We start from the raw sequence: 21,474 nt of genomic DNA, 5'->3' as shown, positions 1-21,474 counted from the left end.
ACTTAGTAGTGCACCATTTATGTTCTGTACAACATCCAACTTTATTCTTCATTTCAATATTTCTGTTAAGGTATCCAAATTACCCCGCTTTACCGTATTTGGTTTCCGGATCTCAATAACTCGATGCGATATATCAAGCTTCTTGTCATCGCATAACAAGAGACTTGGCCTTGTTAGAACACGAAGAATCCCTCGTCTCCATTTCTTCATTGGTTTCGACAGCAAAGACGTAATACGAGTAAGAACTAAACTCATGAAAGCTTTGTCGTTCAGAATAACTACAAAAACTATTCCCCTGCGGATAAGAGAACATGCACGGGAGGAAAAAAGCAAACAATGTGCACTTACGACCGAAACGGTAGCGGGTTCAAGTTTTTGGAAAAAGAAAATGAAGGATTCAAGTAGATTGATCCGGAGACTGACGCTTATCCCAAGAGGGAGAGGGAAACGATGAGGATCTCTCCTGGCAGAGGAGTGGAGAAAACAAGAGAACAACAACATTTCAGCATGTTGTGCTTGTCTCTCTCTGGGAATGCATTCTCCCAGGGTAACCGACAAACAAAGAAAAAAAATACAAGCAAACAAGGTTATTTATTCTTTTCCACGAAGGAATCTCTCAGCCATTATGTGTACGTCGTATGAGAGAACGGGCCTTTTGTTCGGTGATGTCAGGCATCCACTGGCTCTTTATATGTATATATATATATATATATATATATATATATATATATATATATATATATATATATATATATAAATAGTTAGGACACGTCTGACATACAAAAACCACAGGGCCTGAGGGAACAGAGAGTCAGAAAAGACCGCTGAGCTGTTTCTACCAGTTAGGAGGCAGGGAAAGAGGATTTTTTTCCTATATACAGAGTTATCTGAGGTTAAGCACGACGGGGATGCAAAATGTACACCGCAAAACTATTGGGCAAGAAAAAGTATTAAAAGTAAGAGACAGTTTTCTTCTCCAAGCACAAAACAATGTTTTAGCCTTTTTTTTGGTAGGGCGGGGGGAGTTATGTCAACAAAATACTGTATTTTCAGGTGATGTTTAAGTGATCCTGGCTAGCAATATTTTCTTCTTGTTTTTCCTTTACGTCTTTTTCTTCTATAACAACCTTTCTTACATCCCTCTTACCTTTCTGCTTCCATTTCTGTGCCATTTTCTCTTCTATTTCTCTCTATCTCAATATTTCCTTCTTTATTTCTCTGTCCCTTACGATTTCCTACCTTTCCATCTCTCTCTCCGTTTCTGTGTATCTATGACATCTATTTCTTTATTTCTTCCTTTGCTTCTCTAGTTTCTCTTTCTATCTTCGTTTCCCTTTATATCTCACTATGAATATTCCTTTCTATATTTCTCCTCGGTATCTCTGCTTCCTTCTTTTCCTCTCCGTCCTTCACAATATTTTTCTCTATCTCCTCTTAATTAATCTCCCTTTACTTTCGGCACTAATACATTCTCTCTTTTTCTATATTACTCCATGTGTATGAGGCTTGCTCTACAATGTCGACCTCCCTGGAGGAGTGGTTAGCAAAGCGTGCTATGATGGCAGTGTTCCTGGCCAGGGCATGGATGTTCTTTGAAAGTGTCCTTTCATCAGTTATATCATCACTTACCATCTTCTCGATTAGCCAAAAGTGGTACAAAAGCGAAGTGAAATAAAACAAATCAATCAATCAACCTGAAAACTTGTCATGTAGGCTAAAGACATACTGGCGAGGGGAGGAGGTAAATATGCAACATGTCTACTCTTATCTATTTTTATCTCTTTTTCTTTTTTTTTTAAAATGGCATTTCCCTAAATCCGACTTTAATTGAAACAAACATCGGGAGAAACATATATCTTCAGTGTAACACACAGAAAAGCAATATTAGCCTAACTCCGAAAGCAGAAGAAAACGTACCCTAATTCTAATTCCCTTTACTGAACGCATAATTCACTTGCCTCAGATAATTAGGTTAAACAAAGGCTTAAGGAAAAGGAAGGTCTTCGTTAGCCAGGGTATTAGCGCGCTAGAGGAAAGAAAGAACTCACTCAGAGTGGCCAGTTCCAAGCCGATTGCCTCAGCCACTCAGCTAGATTGTTCGGTGCAACAATGTTAAGCAGCGTACCCGTGCGATTGTCTATTGTTGTGTTTATTGTCAGGTGTTGCAATGCTGGCATTATACCGCCAAGCACATTGCGCTCTATGTGTTACCCACCGTCAAATGGACAAGGGCGTACAATGGACACATTGTCCGGGGATGTTCCTTGCCGACTCGTACGAGTTTGCATAGGGTTTTTATCAGAGGATCTCTTACATATGATCCGCCGTTCACAGAAGGCCTTTCAAAAAGTCAGTTCATAGGAATTGATCCAAGCAGATCGCACGTACGAAGTCAATACAAAAAAGAAGTCTCTCCTGCGTTCTACGTTGACAATTATGGAAAGGTGATTTGATCAACATGTGCTTGCTCGTTCACCTTCATATTAAAGAAACTGACAAACTTTTATCCACATATATTCCTCACGTTTTAAGGGAAAGGATGTTTATATATATGATATTTATATAATTATTTATCTTTGTAGTTTACGGTTTTTACAAGCATAAAAACACAATTTTTGATGTAATGTTTTGGAAGAACTTCTTCATTTATAATAATAATAATAATAATAATAACACTTGTTTCACAGTTAAGTTATTATGTTTCAACAATATAACATTATTGACAAGAATCGATGTATAACTGCTTCTTTTTATTTTTGTTAAATATACTCCATTGTTATAACTGTACCATTAATCAAACTAATGATTGATTGAATGATTTGGATTATTTTACTTCGCATTTCAGCCGCTTTTGGCTGATTTTGAACCGGCCGGGGATCGAACCAGAGACCTATAGCATGGTAGTCAGACGCGTAATCGACTGAGCCACCGCGGCCACTTGATTTAACTACAGACTCTCAACAATCTATACGAGTTTAGTTGTTAGAAAATGGCATGGGGTCAACAGTCCACAAATTATGACAAAAATAGGTAAATAATCTACCAAAAGCACTGTATTTTCAGGAAACGGAAGCTCAGGACTGAAATAATTTATACGTTTTTTCGAAACATCATTAGGTACCTATATCCATATAAATACCTTTCTAAAAGTAGTAGTTTGTGTGTGGAAAATACAGCATATGGAATGTTCAGAAAATAGAAACAAGAAGATTAACAAGATATAGAGTCCTAGTAATATGATCAACATTTCTTCTGCAAAACGTTCCGGAGATAGAAAATAGGAATATGAAGTTCATACAAGACGTGAATTCCTAGTACATTTCTAATAACACGTAAAATAACATTTACTGCATAAATCGTTCCAGACATGTAGAAAATAGCAACATGATGCTCATACAAGAGGTACATTCCTAGTAACCCATCTAATAATATTTACTGCATAAATCGTGCCAAAGAGATATAGAATATAGGAACCTAATCCAATAAAAGAAGTACATTCCTAGTAACACGTCCAATAATATTTACTGCATATACCGTTGCAGAAAGATAGAGAATATCAACATGATGCTCATATAAGAGGTACATTGCTAGTTCAAGTCCAATAACACTGTTCTACAAGAACAAAAAACTTTATTTTTTCTGGAGGAAAAAGTTCTGATTCCTATTGCAAATTGTGCGCTGATTTCAAATCTGTATTTAGATTTTCTCTGTCAGGGATAGTTTACGAGTAATCGTGATTTTAATTTTATCTAAAATTCTTGCAATTTTAAGGCGAATACTGAGTGAACTCGTGGAATAATTTAATTATCCTTTCTCGAAACCTAGTATATTATGTTTAAAAGTTATAGATGTGATATATGACATAATATTATCACACAGAATTGTTATATAATACTTATTTTCAAAAAATAATAATTTGTTTGCAATTTATCTTGCATATAATATTATATCCGTGCTCTTTTTCCTTTGTCTCTTAGACATGCTTCAAACTCTAGATTTTCTGAAGTTCTCTAATTTGAGGTCCCACAAAGTACCTTTCCTTCGTTTTGCTGGTGAAAGACGAGGCAATTTGTTTGAAATACACTTAAATCTTCTTCCATTTGTGTCCATAGCTTTTACAAATTGTTTCGTAAGGCCTAGCTTGGTGTGAAGACGGGGAAGAGGGGGAAGAGGAACATCACACGCTGTATAATTTTTCTCCCACTTGTCAATTTCGTTGAGAACAATTCTTTTTTGTGCAGTGGTTCTTCTGTCACGGGTATACCACTTGCAGAGGAAGCATTGATTGATTGATCGATTTAGTTGATTTTACTTCGCGTTTTGTGCCTCTTGGCTAATTTACGAAGATGGGGATGAGTGGTGAAATTGATGAATGGGCATTCGCAAACATCCAAGCCCGAGCGGGATTCGAACCCGGGACCCTTGGCGTCGCAGTGCGATGTGCTAACCACTCGGCCACAGGATCCAGCTGCAGAGGAAGCAGGTATACTTTGTGTAGCCATGTTGCACTCCCAATATCAATGCAACTATCCTGAAGTCTCCTATTATCTTCCACTTATGCTCATTATATTCCATGGATTTCTTCTATTTACTATTTAAGTTGTAGTTGTGCGGTCTAGTATGTTTGTGTAGTAGTTGTGCTGTCTAGTATGTTTGTTTTGTCTTGCGTAGTAGTTGTGCTGTCTAATTTGTTTGTGTTTGTCTTGTGTAGTAGTTGTGGTGTGTTTGTGTTTATATTGTGTAGTAGTTGTGGTGTGTTTATATTGTGTTATAGTTGTGATGTGTTTGTGTGTGTCTTGTGTAGTAGTTGTGCTGTCTAATGTGTTTGTGTTCGTCTTGTGTAGTAATTGTGCTGTCTAATGTGTTTGTGTAGTAGTTCCTCCATTCATATTGGGGGTTAGGCGTAGAGCTGACAACTCTGCACTGTAAAAAGACATGTCAAGAAACAGAAATATAAGGCCATGGATGTTCCCAAGGTAAAATATTCCGGAGGTAAAATAGTCCCCTGTTCGGATCTCCGGGTGGGGACTACTTTGGGAGGTCCCTGGACTAAGGATAAGATCTACATTAGGAATAAGGATATTAAATTAGGCACCTGGAATGTTCTGAGTCTTTACCGGCCTGGGGCATTTCAGTGTACAGTTAATGAGATAGTTAAGTATAAATTAGATGTAGTAGCTGTCCAGGAAGTTAGGTGGCCAGGAGAAGGGAATTGTAAAACTAAAAATTATACTTTTTTCTATGGTGGTACTGAAAATCATAATTTTGGAACAGGGTTTTTCATAAATAATAGAATTATCTCGGCTCTTAAAACAGTAGAATTTATTAATGATAGGATATCATATGCAGTTTTACAGGGTAGGTGGTGTAAAATTATTTTAATAAACATACATGCACCAACGGAAGATAAAGATGATAATACTAAAGATGATTTTTATACAGAGTTAGAACAGGTCTTTGATAAATTTTCTCAGTATGATATTAAAATTCTGTTAGGTGATTGTAATGCACAGATTGGCAAAGAAGAGACATTTAAACCCACGATTGGTAAAGAAAGTCTTCATGAATTAAGTAATGATAATGGTATAAGATTGATTACTTTTGCAACCTCAAAGAATTTAATTGTGAAAAGTACCACTTTTAAACATAAAGATATCCATAAATATACCTGGTCTTCTCCAGATGGTAAAACTCATAATCAGATAGATCATATTCTCATTGATAAGAGAAGGCATACTAGTATAATTGACGTTCGTACACATAGAGGTGCTGACTGTGCCAGTGACCATTATTTAGTAATTGCAAAATTAAGAGAAAGACTCTCAGTGTTAAATCATAAGCAACAAAATCTAAAAATTCTAAAATTTGATACAGGAAAGTTTACTGATGAAAGAATTAAGAAAGATTACCAAATTAAACTGTCAAATAGATTTGATGTTTTGCAGGATTTAAATGATGATGAAAATATAAATGAAACAGACGTAAATAAGAATTGGGAGCACATACATAATGCAATAGAATCAGCAGCTATAGAAAGTATAGGATACCATAAACCGAGAAAAAGTAAGCCATGGTTTGATAATGAATGTCATAATCTAATAGAAATAAGAAATCAGGCTAGACTTAGGTGGTTAAATAACTCTGATGATACAAATCTAAACAATTATAATAGAATAAAGCGAGAAGTTAACCGCACGTTTAGAAGTAAAAAAAGAGATTACTTGAAAAAAAATGAAACAAACAGTAAAAATAAAAATATCAGAGATTTATATAAAGGTGTAAATGAGTTTAGAAAGGGATTGCAACCTAAAGTAAACTTGATAAAAGATAAAGACGGTGATTTTCTAGCTGACCCAAGCGATATTCTAAATAGATGGAAGAACTACTTTAATGACCTTTTAAATGTCCATGTAGGAGATAAATCAGAAGTAAATGAAGTCCACACAGCAGAACCTTTAGTTCCAGAACCTAACTTGACTGAAGTTAAAGATGCTATTAAAAGGCTAAAGAATAACAAAGCACCTGGCATTGATTTAATACCAGCTGAGTTAATTAAATATGGTGGAAATTCATTAATATGTCAAATTCATAAATTAATTTGTTTAATATGGAATAAAGAAGAAGTCCCTCAACAGTGGAAAGAATCCATAATTGTTCCTGTGTTTAAAAAAGGTGATAAAATGAACTGCAATAATTACCGTGGAATTTCTCTACTCTCAACAACATACAAAATATTGTCTAACATTCTTTTAACAAGACTAACACCATATGCTAATGAAATTATAGGTGATTATCAATGTGGATTTAAACGTAACAGATCAACTACAGATCAAATTTTTCACATCAGACAGACACTTGAAAAAAAGTGGGAATATAATCAAAATGTCCATCAGCTATTCATTGATTTAAAAAAAGCATATGATTCGGTCAAAAGAGATAAATTATATAATATATTAGTAGAGTTTGGAATACCTAAGAAGCTTGTTAGTATGATAAAAATATGCACCACTGAAACAGAAAGTATAATTCGTGTGGGTATTAATATGTCTGACAAATTTACAATTCATGATCGGTTAAAACAAGGAGATGCATTATCTCCATTGCTCTTTAATTTTGCCTTAGAATATGCTGTTAGGAAGGTACAAGAAACTAAAGAAGGACTCAAATTAAATGGTGTGACTCAGTTGTTAGCATATGCAGATGATGTAGACTTACTTGGGGATGATGTGAATACAATTAAGAATAATGCTAAAATATTTTTCAAAACTGCTACAGAGATAGGTTTGGAAGTTAACAAAGAGAAAACTAAATATATGTTTACAGGCCGAAACCAAGTGTTAGGTAATAATCAAAATCTAATTATTGATAACAACTCGTTTGAATCAGTTTCCAAATTCAAATACTTAGGAGTAATATTAACAAATGGAAATTATATTAAAGAGGAAATAAAAAGTAGGCTTAATTCAAGAAATGCATGTTACTTCTCTCTTCATAAACTTTTGTCTTCTCGTTTAATATCTAAGAAACTAAAAGTTAAAATATACAAAACCGTAATTTTGCCTGTAGTATTATATGGATGTGAAACTTGGTCCCTTACGTTGAAAGAGGAACATAAATTGAGAGTATTTGAAAATAAGATCCTTAGGAAAATCTTTGGACCTAAAAGGGATGAGGAAACAGGCGAGTGGAGAAGGTTACATAATTTAGAACTACATAATTTGTATTCATGTCCAGATATTATTAGAATAATTAAATCAAGAAGACTTAGGTGGGCAGGCCATGTGGCACGAATGGGAGAGGAAAGAGGAGTTTACAGGATTCTTGTTGGGAAACCTGATGGTAAGAGACCTGTAGGAAGGCAAAGACGAAGATGGAGGGACAACGTTGAGATGGACCTAAGGGAAATCGGTAGGGATGGAAAAGAGAATATAGATCTTGCTCAAGATAGGGAAAGATGGAAGGCCTGTGTTGCTGCAGCCATGAACCTTCGGGTTTAAGAAGGCTAGAGAGTTAGTTAGTTCTTCTAATATCCCTGGACCTAAAGGAAATCGGTAAGGATGGAAAATATTGGATAGATCTTGCCTAGGATAGGGAAAGATGGAAGGCTTGTGTTGCTGCAGCCATAAGCCTTTGGGCTTAAGAAGCTAGAGAGTTAGTTAGTTAGCTTCTAATATCTCACAGGTTTCTTTGTGACATCAGAAGAACGTATGAACGTTCATTAAACCACTAACGTCGTTGCGATCAGTCAATAGGTGCTCAGTTTGAAAATAGGCAGGTTTGCCTAAATTTAGTAATGTTTGTTTTGGGGTGGAGATTATATTGGTTGATTCCAAGGTAATGTTTGTAGTACTTCTTCATGATAGATCGAATCCTCTTCTTCTGCCTTGCAAAGGCCAACTCTCCACAGATGTAGCAGAAGCTACCTGGTTGATTTCGACAGGCAAAGTACGTATATCAACTTAAACAAAAGCTGCAAACACAATGCATAGTATTTTGACAATGAGTTGCAGGTACATAATGCAGCTTAGTAACAGAACTGCCAACATCTGAAACAGAAGCTCAGAAGCAGATATTGCCAACTGCTCATTTGACAATTCCCTGCATTTATCACGAACGATGAATCTGAGTAAAATGATACTCTTTATTTCCTTATAACTAAAAAACTATCCCTGATAGTGAAATTCTAATTACGGATTTGAATTTACCATACCAAATTCCTTGAGAAAAACTTATTTTCACATGAGAAATAAAACCTTTGTAGAACAGTGTAATTTTTACTGTATAAATTGTTCCATAAAGACAGAAAATAGAAGCCTTGAGACAATAAAAGAGGTACATTCCTAGTAACACGTCCAATATAATATTTACCGCATAAATCGTTCCACAGAGATAGAAAATAACAACATGATGCTCATACAAGAGGTACATTCCTAGTAACACATCCAATAATATTTACTGCATAAATCGTTCCGGAGAGATAAAAAGTCAGACATGAAGCTGAAAGACGAGATACAATATTTGAAACATGTGCAGTACAATAACGTAACTATATATGACGTTTCAAAGAGATTTTTTCTTACCTGTAGGTACAAGAAGATATGCCCAAAAAGCTAGCTTCTGCTTCATGGCTCAAGACAACATGGCAGTCAAATTGCGTCACTCCATGCTCCTATCGGCGTTATCTGCGAATGGAAAAGAGGAGAAATGTAAGTTAATTTCGACGTGTAATTATATCAATTGAGTTTGTATTTCAAACATTACAACTGCAGATATACAGGGTTTCCGGGAATGAATGGTGGAGTTTCGTGAGATTATTGTGAAGGATACACGGTATATGTTGAAACATTGTTTTATTAAGTTCAGTAACTCAAACAGCTTCTACAGTAATCAAACACATGATTCAGGAATTGAAATAACTTCTCCATTAACTGAAACTCATTCTGGACTCCTACGCTACTAGCTTCCACACAACACTAATCACACAACACACGTCACAACGAAACTCACTACTTCCTCTGATTTCCTCGGTCTACCCGATGATTTTCTTTTCTCCATACTATCCATCTCCCGGAAATATGCGAACCATCAACGGATATTGTTCTCGTGTGGTGAAACCTTTTGATACTACAGTGCCTCTGCTCCAGAATCACAGATTTGTGTTCCGTGAGCAAATGTATGTATCACACAAATTCATACTGTAAGTTCCTCCCTGATAGGTACACAATGCAGACTGCAGTTCTTCAACTTGTTTCATCATTCCCCACTTGTGCAATACATGTGCAGAAACTCTATAGGTTGCTAAAGCTAAAAAGCAACTGTCAAAGTAAACGATGTAATGTATCTTTCAGAATATCCTCACCAAACCCGACCATTCATTCTCGGATAACCAAACCTACAATATTGGTTTCACAAGATCCTGTAGGACATTTCCTAAGAATGATTTCGTTACAAAGGTCAAACGATTCTTTATAGCTTGTAATATAATAGAAACCTTAAAATATATTTTATAATAGCTGCCTTTATACCCTCACAGAAACCTTCTCAACAAAGTAAATTAGGATTATTATATCATACTAGCTGATTACCTGGCGTTGCCCGCGTGTTTAATGAATTCTAACTATAGCGTAAAATGTAACTAACTTTATTTACAGGTATTTGAAAGTATAAGTACAGTATACAAATTATAAAGTAATATCTTTATAAATTCACTACCATATAAATTTAACAACAATTTATGAACAACATTCATAGTTCCACCTCCAAGAATAAATAAATTGAACTGCATTGGGAGTGTCCCTATTCATCTTAGCGACACCGAAAACTATGGGTTCCACACTAATATCGGTCGTTTTCGATTATTTTTACATGGAACCCCTTCCCACCCCCACCCCTAAGGGTGTCAGGGCTGTCTTGGGAGTTGAACGTCATTGGGAGAGTCACTATTCAACTTAGCGACCCCGAAAACTGTGGATTCCACACTAATATCGATTATGTCACCCACTTCCCACCCCACCCCTAGGGGTGCCAGGGGTGTCTTACCCCCACAGTATCTCTTTCCAGATTGTAAGTCATATGTGTACCACGTTTAGCCATCATGAATTTCACCAATTAGCTTAGCGACTCCAAAAACTATGGATTCGACACTAATTGACATTGACAAAAATGGCTCTGAATCCCCTGGGATCACTGTCAGCGTCTCTTAACATGCTTGCAATTTTGATAGACATAATTGCTTAAAATAATCGTTAATTTGAATATAAATTTTTGGGTGCGTCAGCACTTAAAGCCTCCACCCGTCACGTTAAGCAGGGCTTGCACCTTACCATAACTAAAATAACTGTAATGTCGTTAACTAAAATATTAAAATATTCTGACTTCGGTTAAAAGCTGAGGCTGTAAAGGAGAACTCAGCACACATAATGACAAAACACAGGACAGCACAAACAGCCCTACGAAGGTTATATTAACTGTAGGTCCAGACGCCAGAACCTCGTTAGTCTGCAAGATACTGTCCGTGGTGCACCAGGTGGAAGTTAGGTTGACAATTGGGTGTAATACGTGGAAGGATCACCCCTTACACCCCTTAATAAAATCTGTTGCAATTCTTCTGAAATCTAAGTTTTGTGCCGTTTCTTTTATACATTTATCGTGTTTTAAAGGTTATATTAACTACAATGGGAGTTAATAGCAAAAACATAGAGAATTCGAAGCTAGCACCTCTCCTTTAAAAAGTGCGTAACGTTAATCGCTATACAACGGGGACCAACCATAAATTTTTCAGGTCAAGCGAAAAAAGGGGGAGAGCTTGTCACGGAGAGCATACTGAGTGACAGCGCTCGACACAGTGACTGAGAACCCAGTGCAACCGATTGTCAACGGTGAGATGGATGTAAGAGGATGAATATATTTATTGAAGGGTTTTAAAAAAGGCCAATTCAACCTCGCTCGTATCAGTTCGTCTGTTAATTAATATCGAAGGAAGAATGATGGGAGACGAAGCCCTGCAACAAATATGATTAATAATACATAATTAAAATACCATGTTGCGCATGCGAGAGTTATAAGTAGGGCTAGGATTTTAATGCAGAATAAAATACCAGAAAATGTTCTGTAAAATACGCATTAATACCCTAAAAAACACCAAAATGCCTCTCTAAATTTTTTAAATGCTTCTTTACAACAAACTTACATGTTCATTTCATTAGTCCTGGATTGCACTGCACTACTAACAACATACGTAGGTTTTCAAAGCAAAGTGACTGTCGATTGTATCTTATAAGTGCAGGAGGCCTTAGAAAGATCGCTTACAGCAGACGACAATATGGGGGTGTGTCTGCGAGAACCAATGAGGTCCGCTAATGAGCGAGCCCGGTTGCCACAACTAGCTCGCTGCACCCTTCTGGAAGGGTGAATGACCTCTGCCTCTTGCTACCTCGGCCTGTTTGTTCGGCTGAGGAGCAAATGACACGAAAGTATCGGCAATAGTGCGCGAGCGACGTCTGCTGTTGGCCCGCGAAACGCTCTTTCTAAGGCCTCCTGCACTATAACAAAGATTTGAACTCTGACCGCAATTTTTGTTTTCCAAACGACCTCTCTCTTCGAAATTCTATTAATAAAAAAACACTTGAGGTCAGATCGTAATGAAATTTAAATACAGTGCAAGTAGAAAGGTTTTAAACACTATTCTTAATTTTCAGATTTTTAAATAGTCGGCCAAACACAGGTTCTTATCAATTTTGTGAAATAACTCTATCTTAGTATTGGGTAGACCCATTAACACGAGCTTGATCTTGTTTTAAAGCTCATTGCATCTATTTTTAACATCCGTTATCACTGTCAATACGCACTAAAGATGTGTGGAACGTGGCACCATCGCACGTGCTGTAATTACAGCGATGTCCGTTGAACCGTGGAAACGGCGGGATGTCACTACGAGTCGGGAAGTTAGTTACAATTAAAATTCCTTAAAAAAAAGTAACTGTTGCTTTTAACTGAGTTAACATAACCAGTTAGCTCCAAACACTGCTTTTAATGTTGCAGAAAAAAATAACGTTCATTAAATAATTTCATCTTTCTATATTCTAAAGACAAAAAAGTGAAACTGCTAGTAATTTTGCCTTCTTTTAGTCAAAAGACACAAGTAAGTAATATAGAGATCTACGTGCACATTAATTATTTGGCAGGATAAAATGATATTATCCAAGGAAATTATTAAATTTGTTGAGTTTGTTATGTATTTCTGGTTTTCTTAGTCATCGTCGCTGTTACGCCTCTTTAGACTATTCGCGGCGATTAAAATGGAAGATTAATAATGAAACTGATGAATTTACATTCACGAACAAGAGCCGAGATGGTCCAATGGTTAGAAGATCTGATTGCCACAAGAGATTCGATTTTCGAGAAGGGTGACTTCAAGTGGAAATATATACTTTTAAAAGTAAGCAGCTGTAACTGTAACAGAGTTACTTATTTGCAACAGAAGTAACGTTATCAATATTTACTTTCACAGTTACTTCACGATACTTAAATGGATAACTTGAACATTTATAATTTGAGGGAGGAGCTAAATTTAGCAACTCTGTTTCCTACTACGTGTCTTCTATGGATCTAAGGAAAGGATTTCCGTGGAATAGCCAAAGGCAAGGAAGTTAGGCTTCCTTCTTACAAAAATATAAATAAACGCAGATTTATATTATGTACCAGAAACATAAATGGAGCGTATGTAAGTCTTCATATATTTTTTTGATTACAATAAATGATCCTTGATTGTGCGTAATTTGTTTCTAAGAAAATTTTGCAGCAAAAAGTAATTGAAAAAATAACTTACAGTTAATAGTAACTGAGCTACTTCTTAAAATGAGTAACCGTACCTCAGTTACTTTAAAAAATAAAAAATAAAAATATGTATGAACACAGAAAATATATAGGTAATATATTTTATATTTATTTGTCAGAATAAAAAAGTGTTAACATTATAAGACAATCAGGAATTTGTTACTGCTTGAAGTCAAGCGAACTACTGAAAAGATTCGAACCCGGAAAGCAATAATCACTGCAGTAGATGAGAGACAAGGCACCCGCTACGCAGTTCGAGTTCGCCTAGAGAAGCGAGTAAATTCTGGAATCCCTTATTACGATCAAAGGAATTCCAACAATGAGCGTTCCATACCGTCCACACCGCAGAATCGCATAGCGCAAAGGCATATTGTTTCATATATTCTAATAGTTACAATTGACTAAATTAGATAATCTGAAGAGGGATGCGACTTGCCAGCAGCCTTTGCGTCGGGTGACGTTACGTTACGTTATTTCTCTTGAGTTAGGGTCTCAGTTTTTTCTCATCGTGCAACGACAGCGCTATAAAGTAAGAAACCTTTCCTGGAAACGAACTAGGAAGAGAGGAAATTTACCATTAATATACACGTGAACGTAGATTTGAATTGATTATTAAATTTGTTATAGAGGAAATTTGCACCTTTTATCTAACAACAAATTCTCGACAAATTTCTCGACCGTAGCCAATGGTATGATGAACATCATATCAAGAACAATATAAAATGATTGTATTTTACTTCGCTTTTCTGCTAAACGCGAAGATGAATAGTGATAAGATGAAATTGATGAATGAACAATCACAAGGATGCAAGGACAGTGTACAATCAGTCTCTCAGAGAATTATAATGTGTCCAAACGCCAGAGCCTCGCTAGTCTGCACCAACACAGTCTAGGGTGTAGTACATGGCTGGTAACTAAACACTAGCAAACATGTGGACAAAACACAAACGACAACACACAACGCTACAGTATTATGACGCCAGTTGTTAGTCTGCAAGAATGATGTCAAGATGCCTGTTCACGATTTTTAGAAAAAAATTCTCTCATGTCAAGAAGTAGATATGAGCTCGAAGGAAGTAGAACAATAGTAGCAGCAGCCTAGTACTACTAGTATAGTAATAATGTATTTCTATTGGGTGCCTAAGCAAGTTACAAAAACCTACTACAGGGATATGAAGATAATAATTTATAAAACATCTCTGCTTTCCTGCATGTCTTATTTGTACGTAGCTTGTCTTTATCATTAAGGACAATCGAGGCTATGAGGATGGGTGTTAGATGAAGGGACTCTCTCAAAAGCAACATGCATGCCCATAACCAGGACTTGAACCTTGGACCATCGATGGCGAGATCGTGAGACAAACACTCAACGTGCTTATCCATCGAGGTCAAAATTCAGTTATCCCAGTTTACGATAAGATGCAATTTGAGCTTTGTTCTATATTATTGTACCGTACATCCCATTCCCAATTCTTTCCAAAATAATAATTATATTGTACATTTAAAGACAGAACTCTATTTTCATCATAAATATTTCTTTCAAAATTATCCCGTTTTGCAGTTTTCTATTTTTATTACATTGTCACTTTCCACCACTTTTTGGATATTTGTGAAGACATTGATCAGATGAAATTGAAGAACGAATATTCACAAAGGAAACAGATTTTAGTCGGGGTTCTAACCCGGAACCTTTGGTGGTGAGATTAGTCAACATGTTCAGCCAACGAAGCGGACGATACTCTTTATGAATTCCTTCAGGTTCAAACATTCTACTTGCTTGTAAAGAATTGGATATTACAAATAAAACGTCAAAACTGATCACTTTTCTGGATCATCTTGTCTTTCATGTGTCATGAGATACATGTATAGTATGCTTGCTGTTAATTCAGTGATTTAATTTCTAACGTGCAATGTCACTGCTAAAGTGGTCCATCGATTTAAGCATTAATCTCCCATTATAGCCAGCTGCTGCGCTGGCAAGGGCTTGTATCTTGCTCTGTGGCTGCCCAACATGTACTTTGCAGCTTTTATCCTTACATTGTACAATCACACTGCTTTCCAAGAAGATCATGGTTTAGCAATGCTTTAACCATACTTCTCAGTGGATTTGGATGGCTATGAGTAATTTATATGCCTACTTCAATAGTTCCGTGCAAGGATTTACGTATATGAATTAACCCGTATTCAGTCACTATGTGCTATTATAGTATATAATTTCACATTGCAATATAAGCTAGATATATTGCTATATAACGGTAGTACTACACGTATCAGCTTATCGCGCTGAATATCTCGATAAGGTTTCCAAATTTTCATTAGTTTTGGATTAGGCAGCAGTGTATTGTATGTGGGGGCGAGGGGTCCTAGGTTCGATTCCCGATGGGAGCTTCAGAAATATCCGTGTTGATCCAGCACCGTGAGGACAATTGGGGAGCTACGTGAAAAGAACTAGTAGCGGCGTACGGTCTCGAAAGCCAGAAAACAGAGGCGATGGGACTCAATGCGCTGACGAAGGGCGACTCAATGAAGAAGCCACTTGGCAGACCCTGGGCTTCAGAGGGCTGTTATGTCATGCAGTTTAGAATATTTTATGTACCTCTGATCCCGGACAAACTTTGAACCGGCTTTAGCTGGAATTGTTCATGAAATTAAGTCGAGAATGTATTCAATGTATTGAGTTTGAGTTTCTGTTTATAAAGTCCACTTGATGCACAGATAGGTTAACCGGGACTAGACCTACAGTTTAAAATAGAATCCGAACCACTATGTGCCTCTACCGGGTATCGAACCTGGTAAAAAAAGGTAAAGGGCTCCCCTGTGCATAGCACCACGCCATGAAGGCGTATAGGGGGTGTGGGGGTAACGCCCAACACTTTCTTGATCCGGTCGTGAGTGAGGGTGATGTGATCAGCATCACGCCCCTGACCGCCTTTACCCCCCCCCCCAGGGTTTCCCCCAGGTACCTATGTTATTCGACGCTGGGTAGGCGCCGGGGCCGCTCCCATCGTTAGCATGGTAGTCAGACGCGTTACCGACTGAGCCACCGCGGCCACATCGAACCTGGGAACTTCTTGATTACAAGGCGACCACGTTAGCACTATATTCTATATATTTAATATAATGTAACAAGAAAGGCTTTTTCGAGTCCACATTACTCGCAGTTAGGCTAATCTGGACTGGATATACAGATTAAACGGGATCCAAACCACGATGTGTCTAAAGAACATCGAATGATAAGAAGACTGTGTTACCGTTCTAAGGTTCAGTTTTGTGTTTTGGAGCTGAAATTGATTCAGTCTTGAGAAATACTTCCTCTCGGACATTTTATATGGTTTTTAGTTGTTCTCTCTAAGAAACTCAACAGTTGATATCTCTTGAGGCAAGTTGTAATTTAGTATAGACTAGTATCTACAGCCTATCCGCAACTTTTACTTAAGATCTGGTGGCTAATCTAAAATAATCTCCAGAAACCTTCTTTGAAATTACGGTCCAATTTCTGGAGTGTACTATGTAATTAATACTAGAGTTGGCAACGCTGTTGCAACAGTGAGCTCTCACTTTCATTAGTCGAAATGCTACCCTGTTTCCGCATTTTCCACCAATCTCAGAATATTTACTGGAGACGCGTGTCGTTGAATGCATACCAATTTTACAACCCAGTATTGGCCCTCGAGAATAATGTTCCATGCGAAGTAGATCTATTAGGCCTTCCCTGCAAGTTGAATCTTGGAAAACAATCAAAACACGAACTAAAATTGGCTCCTGTGATCCAGTTCTGGTACGAAACCCCTGTCGTCAATTTCAAAATGATCGAAGTTGGAAGTTGGTAGTCACGCAACTGACTAAACTTAGCCCCATTTCAAACTGAGGTAGGAAGGATTATTTGAGAAATTAACGTTCCAGGTGAAGGTCAGAGATGGTGGTGATGGGAAGAAAATACAGGGTGGATTTCATCTGAACCCTCTTTGCATACATTACAGTAGTACCTTATGCTGATTGTAGCGAGATGAGAATTAAAAAAAATATTGAGGTATGTTCAGATCATCCGACGGAATTTGGATTAGAATAAACGAAGGACGTATGTAACGAAAACTACTATTCCTATCAAGGTATTTTCTCCACGAATATCACTGGTACATCACTGAGAACATCAATTTATTTAACGCAAGCTTCAAAAGTTCCAATCTCTTAGCAATAAAACTCAAACAACTCTCTTACAGGGTGGCTACTCTAGGACCATGATAAAATTCAAGTATAATTCCCGGTTTTCAAGGCAAATTTTCAAAACATTCAAGGCCACAAGCAGATGTTTTCTCTATTTCAACCTTGCGTATTACCGCCTCTCAACACTCACACACATGCATCAGAGGCGCAACCACGAACTTTTGCCTGTGGGGGGGGCAAGTACCAGTAAAACGTACCAATAATAATAATAATAATAATAATAATGACACAGTTATGACTATTATTAGTAGTAGTAGTGTAAAAGACCTTATCATCTTCGTAAATTACACAAAAAAGGGGGTAGAAGTTGGAACAAACGATTTTAAACATTTTCTTCTTAAAAAACGTTCAATTTTACATTAATTAATAATGGAAAACAAGTACACAAACTGTATTTTTGAATGGCAGAAAATGCATGATAAATGTATTCCGATTATTATTATTTTAGTACATAAAACATGCAAAACTTTCATATACAACATATGTTTTACACATATTCAAAATGGAGTGATGTAAAATAATAAAATACATGCCAACACTAAATTCTGTACGTATTCAAAGTTTCTTTAATACATACCTATAATATATATATATATATATATATATATATATATATATATATCTACAGCATGTAGGTCTATTATATATATTCATTACATAATCAATACATCCACCTCATAACAAACCAACAGCAAAAATTATATAAATTGTCTCGCAAATGTGCACGCTCCTTTTCCTCCCAACAATTGTTCATACATTTAAGACAAAATCCATTAAGATAAGTCTTATTTCTCTCTCTGGTAATTTACAGTGCATTATAGAAAACAATCATATTGCGAGTGAATCGAACAAGAAAATTTTTAATCAATTTTTTTTGCAAACTGAAAACAATATTTGATTAAATAATTTCACGAGTCACCGTGGCAATCTCTCTTTTACAACTTTCATCATTTAGATTGTTCGTTGGCCAGAGCCGACTCCCGCCGCTCCCTAGCTACGGCTCTGAACTAGACGAGACTAAGAAAAGCAAGTATTGCGAACTAAGCGACTGAGAAAATTTTATGAAATGTAATTTTATTTGCATAATATTTGAAATCGAGGGGGATAATTGCCCCTCTGTGCCCTCTGGAGGTACCCTTGGCCATCAATCTTTGCCCCCTTGCCCTTGATTTCCATTCAGGGTTGAGGAGGGGGCGCAATGCCCTCCTGCCCCACTGTGGTTGCGTCACTGATATGCACACACACACATATATATATATATATATAGTAACAATATTAAGTGTCAGTGTGATTCCAATGTATCCAAAAATTCTAATTTAATTTAATTAAATGGTAGGTATATTTAAAACATTTAATTTGTGGTCCTTAGTTTACATTTGCCATTTCACATACTCAGACTCGAAATACATCTACAAACACAAGTCACGCAAATGTTATGGCATATATACCTGCGAAAAATTGTTAATTGTGTAAGAATTTCCAACTCAAATCTACCTAAACATCTTCAAGAAATCTTATCTTACAAGAACCTTCCGTCTGTCAAATTGCTCTACAAAGGATCAGAGTCATTCTATATGAAATCAACACAGCCCACAACCTGACCAACTGCGATGTTCATGAAATTTGGGGAGTTGAAACTATGTATGGAGCTTAGTAACTGTAACTGCACGGAAAGTGGTCCCCAGTGAGCTTATTTTTAACTAATGCAAAGTATAACATATCATATATCATTTTAAAGGTGGAAGTCTAATCTTTAAGAATATAACAATATTTTAAAGGTTTACTCTAATAGGAAATGCCCAAAGTAATGTAAAATTGGTACATTTGAATAACAAATAAAAAATAAAATTGTGCAATTGGCAACATTGCATTATTTCATTAGTCTTTTGTTCATGCTTGCAGCTACTGTAATTGCTTCCTGTAACCCAATTGTGCATGTTTAAGTGAAGATACCACGAATTTTTAACTTTTAAGTTCTTACTGTAGCATCCGGCACCGAATAATTATTAAAGTTTTAACAACTCTTAGCATAATTTTTCAATGATGATGAATTCTTTATGCATGATGGTTAAGTCACTGGTAAAGTTAGATGTAGTCTCCTTAATATTTCTTGTGGTAGTTCTGGTAGTGCTGGATGCTACATTTCAAAGGTGCCGGATGCTACAAATGTAACCCGTAGTATCCGGAACCTTGGATCAAATACAACTAATAAGTCTATGCACCTTTCTTTTAAATTGTTAGGCCTACTTTGCAATGTTTCTGTTTCAAGTAGTTCTATTGAATTGTTTATTTTAATTTAGGTAGGCCTACATTGTTTGAAAATTATTTCCATGAAAAATATACTAAAAGGTTTCACTTGCAATACTTATGCAGGCCTAGATCTTTATTTGAATATGGGTAAGCTAGTTTTGAAATATAACAGTAGACCTAATGAATACTTTAAAATTTAACAAATCTTGGCCTACACAATATAAAATGAACTCTCTTAAGTAACCTAACATAATACACTCAAACCTTGGGAGTGATTTCATATAAATATGACATAGGCTAATTTACTCTGGGGCCAGAATTGACTTTGTAAATCAGTTTTTCATTTCAGATTGTATATTACATCATTTGTTTAGGCCTAACTATCAATTTGTGCAATAAAACCTTTTGGGTAAATTACACTTGTCTGTCATAGGAAAAACTAGTTTCCCAATTTTTATCTTAGGACCACATAAAATGCAATTTTAGTACAGCACTGCATTTTGTTATGGAAATACACAAACTGGTAACAAAAAATCTCAAGATTACATCTAGTCCTGATGTCTTTCTATTTTTTCTTTGCACTCATGGCTAAAACAAACAAGAAGAAAAAAGCAGATCAAAGGAGAAGGCTGCTTCAAAATCCAGAAAAGTATGAAGAAGAGAAAAGGAAGGACAGGGATAGGAAATATAGGGACCGTGCATTACAGAAGTCAATGCTTACTCCACGTGAGCAGAAAATGAAACGGGAAAAGCAAAGACTACGAATGAGTGAATACCGGCAGAAATGTCAACAGCAACAACAGAAGCAAATTCCTGATAAACCAGAAACATGAACTACACGTCCATCAGGTTATCGTACACCACAATCATTGGGCAAAGCTCTTAAACGTTTGAAGAGGCAATTACCAAGGATCCCTACAAAGAAAGTTGCGGTTATAGAAAACTGTGTGCGGCATTTCAAGTGGAAAATACACCTTCAGGCAAAAACAAAACATGTAAACATAGAACTGACCCCCATCTTAACAAATGTAGTATTTCTGATGAAACCAAAAATTCTGTATATAATTTCTTTAGTAGAGGCGATATAAGTAGAGTAAATCCTGGTAAAAAAGATACCATAACAGTGCGATCATCATCTGGAAAAGAAAAAATACAAAAACGACACTTGTTGATGACTATTCGTGAGGCACATTCTCTATTTATGATGGAACATCTTGAAGTGAAACTTGGAAACTGCACTGAGACCACCATTTGTTTTATTTCTGTCTGATCTTCCACATAATGTTTGCCTTTACAGGTACCATGAAAATATGAGTCTACTGGTGACAGCAATAAGCCGTATATGTTCTGAATTCCCCAAAAGTACAAAGTCACTAATTACAGAGACTGTATGTGATGAACAATCTGAGCAGTGCATGATGTTGAGTTGTAAAAACTGCAGTGACTGGAATGACAAACTCCAACAACGGATCAATAATGATGAAGGAGAGTTGGTAATATGGCACTCCTAGGAAGTTCTAGAGGGCAGAACAGTTAAAGTTGAACACAGTGATTCCATTGATGATGCTCTTTCACTACTTCTAAATGACATGCCACAGTTTCTGAGACATGTATTCATTAAGAGAACACAAAGCAAAGCATTTGAACGTTTTAAAAAAGAAAGTG

At 36.4% G+C, this 21,474-nt stretch overlaps 1 protein-coding gene across 1 annotated transcript in view; it reads right to left on the bottom strand.

The window, feature by feature from the left end:
- The window catches only part of Dscam4 (Down syndrome cell adhesion molecule 4), a 482,573-nt gene that overhangs the window by 385,707 nt on the left and 75,392 nt on the right, over nucleotides 1–21,474 (bottom strand). Inside the window, exon 2 of the mRNA XM_083132205.1 lies at nucleotides 9,081–9,182. Coding sequence (XP_082988331.1) covers nucleotides 9,081–9,126 — 46 coding nt within the window. The 5' untranslated portion in view covers nucleotides 9,127–9,182. The remainder of the gene's footprint in view (nucleotides 1–9,080; nucleotides 9,183–21,474) is intronic.

The sequence above is a fragment of the Lepisma saccharinum genome, chromosome 1 (genome assembly GCF_977018435.1).
Source record: "Lepisma saccharinum chromosome 1, izLepSacc3.1, whole genome shotgun sequence".
NCBI lineage: Eukaryota > Metazoa > Arthropoda > Insecta > Zygentoma > Lepismatidae > Lepisma > Lepisma saccharinum.
This window is presented reverse-complemented; position numbering and strand designations above follow the sequence as displayed.